This window comes from Mobula hypostoma, chromosome 11 (genome assembly GCF_963921235.1).
Source record: "Mobula hypostoma chromosome 11, sMobHyp1.1, whole genome shotgun sequence".
In the NCBI taxonomy this organism is placed as follows: domain Eukaryota; kingdom Metazoa; phylum Chordata; class Chondrichthyes; order Myliobatiformes; family Myliobatidae; genus Mobula; species Mobula hypostoma.
The window spans coordinates 104,128,617-104,139,922 of NC_086107.1; the positions used below are offsets into that span (position 1 = coordinate 104,128,617).

The following is an 11,306-nucleotide window of genomic DNA, read 5'->3' on the forward strand; positions in this document are numbered from 1 at the left end:
AACACTGACAGAACCACATAATTATAACATATAGTTACAGCAGTGCAAAGCAATACCACAATTTCAAGGGTCAGAGCCAGTTTACTGCAGACCCAAGGCAGCAGCTCCACTGACTGAACCACCCCGTCTCGAATTATTTCAAGGAAATTGGTAATTATAACTTATCTAAACAATATACCAAATGGATTCATGTTTCCATAGAAAAGTTATGTTATCTCTTGACATAAAAAACATGAAGTAATCTGTTATTGAGAAACAGAGAGGAAGGGAAGCCAAGATATCACTTGTTTACCGAATCCCTTATTTGCCTAAAACAATTGTGTGCTTTGTTAAACAGGGATAGGAGGAGTGTTGAAGGTATCGAGGAAGTTATGTGCACAGGAAGGGTTACTAATACAGATCTAGACAACATTGTGAAATGCATCTTGGTAGATAAGTGTTTGTCTGATTTGCTATCTCATTGACACTGATTAGTACTACTGTTATTAGTATGCCTCTGAGCGAGGGGCGCATAGAATTAATATGCATGAAAGTCACAAAAATAGAAAAATATTGAATTTCCTAACTGCAGGCTGCATGCAAAGGTACCAGACAGGGAAGGGGGGAAAAAAGGGGAATAGCCTAGACATGTATTGAGGAGCTTACTGGTAATAATCTCATGGAAGTGGAAAAATACACATCTTTAAAGTTAACATTGGGTCAGCTAATCATATTAAATACAGAGTTTGCTCTCCAAAAGTGATAAGATAGATGTACTTTTACAGGATGTAGGAGGGAGATTCATAATTTCAGGGTGGTTTATATTGAAGGGTGCATGAAATGTCATTTCTATGGTAGGAGAGCACAGAAGGAAAATCCCCACCAGTGAGGCTCCACGATCAGCAAGTCGAGTTGGGAGGGGGAAGTTTGCCAATCCACCAGGGAAACCTCCTTTTCTTCAAAAAAATGAGACAGGAAAATATTGGTCCAAATGACGGTGCCTTGGTTTGATTCTTTCTTTAAGGGACAGATTTCCAGCAATGCATTGTTGCAGGGTCATCCCACACCAGGCCATTAAAACCAATCAGGATTAAAACGTTAGTTAAGCATCCAAACTAACGTGGAAGAGTGACAGGCCCTTCGGCCCAACGGCTCCATGCTGACCATCGTCCCATCAGCCATTTCTACTAAGACCACTCGCCACACTTGATCGGTCCCCTTCTCCACGTCGAGGCTGGGCGGCGTGGTAACACAGTCGCTTTACAGCCCCGGCAATCACCGAAAGGGGTTCGATTCCCAGTGGGTTTCCTCCTACATCCCCTACATCCCATAAGCGTGCATTTAGGGCGAGTGAGTCATAGGCATGGCATATTGGTGTCAGGGGCGCAGCGACACTTGCTTGCTGCACCCCCCGGGTGCATTTGACTACTTCCCGATGTTTGGCAAATAAAGCTAATCTTTATTGGTTTAATCTTTAATGAAAGTGTTTGTCTGGATACTTCATAAGAAAGTCAACTTGAAGAGAAGGAATTGTTGTAATCTCATTTCTTCCCTTAGAGGCAGGGCAAGTTCTCCAGAACAAATGCGGGGAGTGGGAGTAACTGGCTGTATATTGGAGTTGGTCAAGACAGGTTTTGTTATCTTTTGTTATCTGAAGGCGAACAAACGTGGATGACTGTTACTACCCCAACAGTAAAGGAGGTAGTGAGGTCACGGTTGGTCTCTGCTGACAAGAGCTTGTTGGGACACCTACAGTGTTTAGATCGGCAGACCCATGGTTTCCAGCGAGTCCAGCAATCAGGTACGTGAATTGTGTAGCCATGCTGCCCAACCACGAGGGTGACGGACCAAGTGTGGTGAAAGGGGTTAGCAGAAAGGGCTGATGGAAGGGGCCTGTTTCTATGCTACGTGACTCTCTGGCTTTTCCGCTATTAAATCCTTCACTAATGTTTTAACCAATGTACACTAGCAGTATGCTGGCAGTTCGTGAGCATCAGGGGACAGAGGTGATTGAGGTTGCCATTACTAATGAGAAGGTGGTTAGGAAGCAGAAAGGTCTGAAGGTAGATAAATCACCTGGACCAGATGGTGTTCACCCCAGGGTTCAGAAAGAGGTGGCTGAAGAGATTGTGGAAGCTTTGGTAATGATCTTTCAAAAATCAATGGTTCCAGAGGACTGGAAAATTGCAAACGTCACTCCACTCTTCAGAAAGGGAGAGAGGCAGAAGAAAGGAGACTATAGGCCAGTTAGTCTGACCTCATTGGAGTCGATTGCTAAGGATGTGGTTTTAGGCTACCTGGAGGCACATGATAAATATGCCAAAGTCAGCATAGCTCCCTTTAGGGAAAATCTTGCAAGTTAACCAAGTATGCAGAATTAAGATCAGAGTGCAGAGACAGAGGGTGGAAGGTCTCATGCTATCCATTCGAAGTAGGCTGCTGTGGGTTTATTGCGTTCACTTTCCAAAAGCGGCTGCGTGACCTTGGCTTCACTAGAAGAGAGATCAAGTCAACCAGCAGGGCTGTAGCTGAGGCAGCAGAGACAGGATCAGCATGGGTGTGGACCAAGTATGTCCAGAGGGACAGATAGTCAAACAGTGTACACATATCTTGCAAACCCTTCAGTAGTTGCATAGACACCTGAAGAGCAGACTATCTGTTGGATGGAAGTGACCAACAACTCTGATAGAGGCAGATGCCAAGTTTTTAAGCTCACCAGTGGGAGGTGGTGCTTTAGCACTGCTGGCCCACCACCTCGAGGGAGTCTTGATCATAAGCGGACCGAAACTCCTGAAGACAGGTGACAGATCAACTGATGATCCCACTGGTGATAGCACAGGACAGTTAACATCTTAGTCCACGTGTGTTCTGTAACTCTGCCTGACAAATCTGTTGGAATTCTTTGAAGAAATAACACACATGATAGACAAAGGAGAATCAGTGGATGTTGTGTACTTGGATTTTCAGAAGGCCTTTGACAAGGTGCCACCAATGAGACTGCTTAACAAGTTAAGAGCTCGTGGCATTAGAGGAAAGATACCAATGTGGATAGAAGATTGGCTGATTGGCAGGTGGCAAAGAGTGGGAATAAAGGGAGCCTTTTCTGGTTGGCTGCCAGTGACTAGTGGAGTTCCACAGGGATCTGTGTTGGGGATGGCTTCCTTTTACGTCAAATGTTACTAATCTGGCTGATGGAATTGATGGCTTTGTGGCCACGTTTGCGGATGATGCAAAGATAGGTGGAAGGGCAGGCAGTGTTGAGGATTCAGAGAGACCAGGGGAAGAACCTAGACAGAGTAGGAGAACGAGCAAATGGAAAACAATGCTGGGAAGTGTATGATTATGCACAGTGACAGAAGAAATAAAAGGGTAGACTATTTCCTAAATGGAAAGAAAATTCAAATATCTGAGGTGCAGAGGGGCTTGGGAGTCCTCTTGCAGGATTCTCTAAAGGTTAACTTGCGGGTTGAGCTGGTGGTGAGGAAGGCAAGTGCAATGTTAGCATTCATTTCGAGAGGACTAGAATATAAAAGCCAGGGTGTAATGTTGAGGCCTCAGTTGGTGTACTGTGAGATGGTTTGGATCCCTTATCTGAGAAAGGATGTGCTGACATTGGAGAGGTTTCAAAGGAGGTTCACAAAAATTATTCTGAGATTGAAAGGCTTATCATATGGAGAGCGATTGATGTCTCTGGGCCTCTACTCACTGGAATTCAGAAGAATGAGGGGCGACTTCATTGAAACCTGTCAAATGTTGAAAGACCTTGATAGGGTGGATGTGGAGAGAATGTTTCCTTCGGTGGGAGAGTCTAAGACCAGGGAACACAGCTTCAGAATAGAGGGACCTCCATTTGGAACGGAGATGAGGAGGGATTTCTTCAGCCAGAGAGTGGTGAATCTGTGGAATTCGTTGCCACAGGCAGCTGTGGAGGCCACGTCACTGGGAACATTTAAGGCAGAGGTTGATAGATTCTTGATTAGTCGGAGCATGAAAGGATACGGGGAGAACGCAGGAGATTAGGGCTGAGAGGGAAATGGATCAGGCATGATGAAATAGCAGAGCAGACTCGATGGGCCAAATGGCTTAATTCTGTTTCTATGAACATTTATGGAGTCAGAAACACAAAGCACAGAAACAGGCCCTTCAGCCCACTAAACAACATTGACCAAGGTTTCCATCTGAGCTCGTCCCGTCGGCCTGCACTTGGCCCATATCCCCCTGATGCTTTCCTATCCATGTTCCAGTCCAAGGATCTTTTATTAACGGACCTGCCTAAACGATATACTGGCCACACCCTGACTCCTCAGGTTCACATTAAATCTCTCCCCTCTCACCTTAAACCCTTAACGCCCTAGTTCTTGAATCCTGACCTCATGCACATTCATCTCACCTCTGCCCCTCATGATTTCATACACTTCTATAAGATCATTCCTCATTCTGCCGTGCTCATAGCCTCTCTCTATAGCACACCACTTCGGGAGACATTATGGACTAGCTCTGAGCAGACTGGAACTCACCGCAGGTGAGCTGGAAAGACCTCAGACAGCCCGGGACGCTCAGTGCAAACCATACGGTCTTTACTCACCAACTACCATCACTTCCTGCTCAGACGTTATTGCAGGAGACGTTATTGAAAGGCAGTGATTGGATGAAGCTGTTCTCCCAATGACCAATGAACTGGCAGGGTGTGGGCCCGCCTCTTAAAACCACTTAAGAGGCAGTGCTCACTAGGCAGAGTCACACAGTACACAAGCAGGCCCTTCGGCCCATTGTGCCTGTGCTATGAAAAGCTCTCTATATTCATCAGCATTTGGTCTCGTCCAGTCCTGAGAAGATTTGCCCCATCTTAGATTCAGTTCACTTACAAAATGCTGTGGAGGGAGGGGGGGGGTTTGCCAGTCTGATTGACAGGAGAATTGCCCTATCAGGTCCACTCTAATCCCCATTCGCTGCCCTCGATTGGCTGAGTGATTGAATTTACGCGTCCTAGCTGTCCGTTAGGGTTTCCGAATCCCGATAGCCTAGTATACGCCAGGAATTTTAAAAAGTGACATGTAGCCAGGCAGTTCCAAACAGGTAACACTTGTAGCAGTGAAGTTAGATGCAATAACAAACACAACATGTTAGAGGAACTCAGAGTGGCCCACGTGCAGTGACCCTTGACCCGAGGTGTGGCACCACGGATACAGCAGCTCTGTCTCTGGAGGCTGAGTTGCGGCTCCTGGTGGTGCAGAGTATGGTGTCTCACATTATTCCCTCTTCCCCATGGTTAATGAAGTGAAACAGAGCGCAGAGCCACGGCAAAGATTGCAACGTCAGAAAGGGCTGGGGGCGGTGAAACCGTCAATAAGAGAGACACTCACAATGCGCTGGAGGAACTCAGCAGATCAGTCAGCATCAGTTGAAAAGATTAGTCGACGTTTCGGGCCGAAACCCTTCGTCAGGACTGAAGGAAGAGCTTTCCGCAGGGATCGATCCCTCCACGACTCACTTATCCGCACGTCCATCCCCACGGATCTCCCACCCGGCACTTATCCCTGTAAGCGTAAGTGCTACACCTATCCCTACACCTCCTCTCTTGCCACCATTCAGGGCCCCAAACAGTCCTTCCAAGTGAGGCAACACTTCACTTGTGAGTCTGTTGGGGTCATCTATTGCATCCGGTGCTCCCAGTGCGGCCTCCTCTACATCGGTGAAACCCGACGCAGATTGGGGGACCGCTTCGTCGAGCACCTCCGCTCCGTCCGCCACAACAGATAGGATCTCCCAGTAGCCACCCACTTCAACTCTGCTTCCCATTCCCATTCAGATATGTCCATACTTGGCCTCCTCTACTGCCATGATGAGGTTAAACTCAGGTTGGAGCAGCAACACCTCATATACCGTCGAGGTAGTCTCCAGCCCCTTGGTATGAACATAGAATTCTCCAACTTCCAGTAATTCCCTCCCCCTCCCTTCCTCTATCCCTATTTCACATCACCTCCCTCATAGTTCTGCCTCCTTCTACTACTGCGCATTGTTCTCCCCCACCCCTTTGTCTTTCAAATTACTGCTTTTTTCAACTACCAGCATTCTTCAAACCCTCCCCAAAGTTCTTCCTTCAGTCCTGACGAAGGGTTTCAGCCCGAAATGTCGACTAATCTTTTCAACTGATGCTGACTGACCTGCTGAGTTCCTCCAGCGCATTGTGAGTGTTCCTTTGACAACAGCATCTGCAGATTTTTGTTTGTTTTTAATAAGAGAGACACAGTCGCTCGTAATCTGGGGACGGTGGCTTCAGTCCCATCCTCTGCCTCAGTAAGGCTTGCTGAGTAGGGAGACAAGCCAGTCGACCCACCAAGTCTACACCAATCCCATCAACTCTCCGCATCACAACCCCGACCACGCGGCTACATACTAAACGGTCTTGCCCTGAAATGCCGACTGTTTATTCCCATCCACAGACGCTGCCTGGCCTGCTGAGCTCCTCCAGCACATCGTGTGTGCGTTGCTGTAGATTCCCAGCATCTGCAGTCCCTCTCTGGTGTCTACATAGTAAAGACAATTAACGCGGACCTTCCGAATGTCGGAGGAAACCCATTCGGCCACAGGCTGACTGCACGAGAACTCAGGTTTGAACCTTGGTCAACAGGCCTGTGAGCAACTCCTCTAGCTGCCCAGTTGTGTCACTCAGTTTATCTTTGGACATCTGACCTGATGCTCCTCTCTCTCAATCTTTCTCTGTCTTTTTTTCATCCAACAGTTTCCGTAACACAAACAAGCAGAGGGCGGTTATTACACCACTTGGCTGAGTGTTGTCATAACAACAACCTCTCACTCAATGTCAATAAGACCAAGAAACTGATTCCAGCCTTCAGCAGAGGGAGACCAGAGGTCCATGAGCCAGTGATCATCAGAGGATCAGAGGAGGAGAGGGTCAGTAACTTTAAATTCCTGGGTGCCAGTATCTCAGAGGAGCTGTCCTGGACCCATCATATAAACATTATTGCGAAGAAAGCACGACAGCACCTCTACTTCCTCAGGAGTCTGCAGAGGTTTGGCATGCCATCAAAAACCTTGGCAAACTTCTGTAAACACAAAATAATCTGCAGATGCCGGCGTCAAAGCAACACCCACAACACGCTGGAGGAACTCAGCAGGTCGGGCAGCATCTGTGGAAATGATCAGTCGACGTTTCGGGCTGGAACCCTTCGTCAAACTTCTGTAGGTGTATGGTGGAAAGTGTGCTGACTGGCCTGGTATGGGAACACCAATGCCTTTGAGCGGAAAATCCTCTAAAGGTAGTGAATTTGGTCCAGAACATCACAGGTTAAATCGTCCCAGCCATTGAGCACATCTGCATGAAACATTGCCATAGGAAAGCAACAACCATCATCAAAGATCCTCACCACCCAGGCAAAACTCTCCTCTCGCTGCTGCCATCAGGAAGAAGGTACAGGAGCCTCAGGACTCACACCACCAGGTTCAAGAACAGCTACTACCCCTCAACCATCAGGCTCTTGAACAAAAGGGGATAGCTACACTCGTTTAAGGACTCTGTTATACTGTTATTTCATCCTCGTTATTTTTTGCTAATTATTTATATGTGCATTTGCACACTTTGCTTGCAGTTAGCAGTTCCTGATGTTTACAGTTCATAGTTACTGTCCTATAGATTTGCTAAGTATGCCCGCAGAAAAAGAATCTCAGGGTTGTATGTGGTGACGTGTATGTACTTCGATAATAAATTTTACTTTGAACTTTGAACTCTGTCTTTCTCTTCCTCCTTCAATCTCCCTTTTTATTTCACACACCCACTCTCCCATTCCCTCTCTCTACCCCTTTGGCAACATTCTTGCTCTTGTTGGGAGCCCCTGGGAGGGTTCACTCGGTTTAGTTGCCGTATTAATTTACACTTTTGTTATTACTAATGGCAGAAGATCAGTCAGGGTTCCACATTGCTGCCTGTGTGGCAGGGACTCCGGCTCAGTCATGACCTCTGCTGCTGTTTGTGGGGAGTTTGCACGTTCTGCCCTGTGTCCAAGCCACACACACACACCCACCATACACCATACACCGGAGGACATTTAGAATCATGGTCTGATCAGGGACAGTCAGCGTGGCTTTGTGAAGGGCAGATCGTGTCTAACAAGCCTGATAGAGTTCTTTGAGGAGGTGACCAGGCATATAGATGAGGGTAGTGCAGTGGATGTGATGTATATGGACTTTAGTAAGGCATTTGACAAGGTTCCACACGGTAGGCTTATTCAGAAAGTTAGAAGGCATGGGATCCAGGGAAGTTTGGCCAGGTGGATTCAGAATTGGCTTGCCTGCAGAAGGCAGAGGTTCATGGTGGAGGGAGTACATTCGGATTGGAGGATTGTGACTAGTGGTGTCCCACAAGGATCTGTTCTGGGACCTCTACTTTTCGTGATTTTTATTAACGACCTGGATGTGGGGGTAGAAGGGTGGGTTGGCAAGTTTGCAGATGACATAAAGGTTGGTGGTGTTGTAGATAGTGTAGAGGATTGTCAAAGATTGCAGAGAGACATTGATAGGATGCAGAAGTGGGCTGAGAAGTGACAGATGGAGTTCAACCCGGAGAAGTGTGAGGTGGTACACTTTGGAAGGACAAACTCCAAGGCAGAGTACAAAGTAAATGGCAGGATACTTGGTAGTGTGGAGGAGCAGAGGGATCTCGGGGTACATGTCCACAGATCCCTGAAAGTTGCCTCACAGGTGGATAGGGTAGTTAAGAAAGCTTATGGGGTGTTAGCTTTCATAAGTCGAGGGATAGAGTTTAAGAGGCGCGATGTAATGATGCAGCTCTATAAAACTCTGGTTAGGCCACACTTGGAGTACTGTGTCCAGTTCTGGTCACCTCACTATAGGAAGGATGTGGAAGCATTGGAAAGGGTACAGAGGAGATCTACCAGGATGCTGTCTGGTTTAGAAAGTATGCATTATGATCAGAGATTAAGGGAGCTAGGGCTTTACTCTTTGGAGAGAAGGAGGATGAGAGGAGACATGATAGAGGTGTACAAGATAATAAGAGGAATAGATAGAGTGGATAGCCAGCGCCTCTTCCCCAGGGCACCACTGCTCAATACAAGAGGACATGGCTTTAAGGTAAGGGATGGGAAGTTCAAGGGGGATATTAGAGGAAGGTTTTTTACTCAGAGAGTGGTTGGTGCGTGGAATGCACTGCCTGAGTCAGTGGTGGAGGCAGATACACTAGTGAAGTTTAAGAGACTACTAGACAGGTATATGGAGAAATATAAGGTGGGGGCTTATATGGGAGGCAGGGTTTGAGGGTTGGCACAATATTGTGGGCTGAAGGGCCTGTACTGTGCTGTACTATTCTATGTTCTATGTTCTATGTAACTCGGCAGGCCAGGCAGTGTCTGTGGAAAAGAGTAAACAGTCAACATTTCAGTCTGGAAAGAATGATGAGGAGTCAGATTAAGAAGGTGGGGGGAGGTGGTGGTGAGGGTGAGGGGCTGTGTTCTCTGTCTGTGTGGTTGGGCAGGTTAAACGTTCACTGTTAAAATTACTCCTAATGGCAGAATCTGGGAAGGAGCTGATGAAAATACGGGAGAGTTTTAAAGAAAACGACTTTAATGTGGGAGTAGATAAATGGGTGGTGTAGCGGCATCTGCACCAGACTCTGAGATGGGCAGTCCTGGGTTCAAATCCGGCCGGCTCCTTGCACGCTTTCCATCCGTGCTGGGTTGAGTGTCGAGCTAGCAACCCGGTCTCCTTAAAAGAAAGCACCAAGGAAACAGCAAGGCTGCTGCAGGTGAGGTGTGGGAGCAAGGTTATATTATTAGGTAAAGGGGTAGTATGGACCCTGGGCTGAATGGTCTGCTTGCATTCTGTATCTGTCTGCGACCCAACTATGCACGCACATCCCAGTAGAGGTTTAGCTCTGCTGGAGGTGATGATTGCCTTCAGTGCTAAGAACTTTGGCAAAAGGGCCTCCAAGGGAATATTCCTAACGCATAGGATCATGTCCTTCCATGGTCACTCTCACCAGCATCCCACAGCTTGCCTCTAAGAGCAATAGTCGCCACACAACAGCTGTCCCCAGTCCTGACCCGAAACATTGGCAATTCCTGTCCTTCCACACACGCTGCTGAGTTCATCCAGCACGATGGTTTGATAGCTCCCTGTCCGGGGAGGCTGCGTTGGGAAATTGAGGCCGGGGTCACCAGCACGGCACAAAAAGTAGTGGAGACAGCCCAGTCCATCACGGGTAAAACCCTCCCCACCAGTGAGCACATCTACAAGCAGCGCTGTCGCAGGAAACTAGCATCCGTCATCAAGGGCTTCCACCATCCAGGCCATGCTCTCTCCTCGCTGCTGCCATCAGGAAGTTCTGGGTCCCACACCACCGGGTTCAGGAACAGTCATTACCCTTCAACTATCAGGCTCTTGAACCAGAGGGGTTAACTTCAATCACCCCGACACTGAACTGTTTCCACAACCTTCAAGGCCTCTACAGCTTATGTTCTCAATAGTTATTTCTAACTTATTTATTATTATTATGTTGTCTTTTTGTATTGGCAAAATTCATTGTATTTTGCACATTGGTTGTTTGTCTGTCTTTATGTATAGTTTTTCATTGATTGCATTGTATTGCTTTGTATTCACATAGAACATAGAATAGTACAGCACAGTACAGGCCCTTCGGCCTACAATGTTGTGCCGACCCTCAAACCCTGCCTCCCATATAACCCCCGACCTTAAATTCCTCCATATACCTGTCTAGTAGTGTCTTAAACTTCACTAGTGTAGCTGCCTCCACCACTGACTCAGGCAGTGCATTCCACGCACCAACCACTCTCTGAGTAAAAAAACCTTCCTCTAATATCCCCCTTGAACTTCCCACCCCTTACCTTAAAGCCATGTCCTCTTGTATTGAGCAGTGGTGCCCTGGGGAAGAGGCGCTGGCTGTCCACTCTATCGATTCCTCTTATTATCTTGTACACCTCTATCATGTCTCCTCTCATCCTCCTTCTCTCCAGGCATTCAACTGTGAATGCCTGCAAGAAAATGAACCAGAGGGTTGTGCATGGCGACACATACACACTCTGATGACAAATTTACTTTGAACTTTGAAGCGACTCAGTGGGTACATGAAGTAAGGTGCCGTTTGAAAACTATGGCTTACAGCTCTGTTTAAAAGATTCACGATTCAAGGTTGCTTAATGTCATTTCCTGTCCACAAGTGTAAAGCAGAACAAAATAATTGTTACTCCGGATCTGATGCCGCACAAAAAATCCCAGAAGATAAAGAGCATCGTAATAATAATAATAATAATTAAACAAGTGGGGGGAGTGTTGAT

General features: G+C 47.1%; 1 protein-coding gene across 1 annotated transcript; it reads left to right on the forward strand.

The window, feature by feature from the left end:
- Nucleotides 1–1,650: 1,650 nt before the first annotated feature.
- LOC134353517 (uncharacterized) lies at nt 1,651–7,648 on the forward strand. The gene is made up of 2 exons (XM_063061516.1): nt 1,651–1,780; nt 6,722–7,648. The coding sequence occupies exons 1-2, from the start codon at nt 1,651–1,653 to the stop codon at nt 7,207–7,209; spliced, it is 618 nt and encodes a 205-aa protein (XP_062917586.1). The 3' UTR covers nt 7,210–7,648.
- The last annotated feature ends 3,658 nt before the right edge of the window (nt 7,649–11,306 follow it).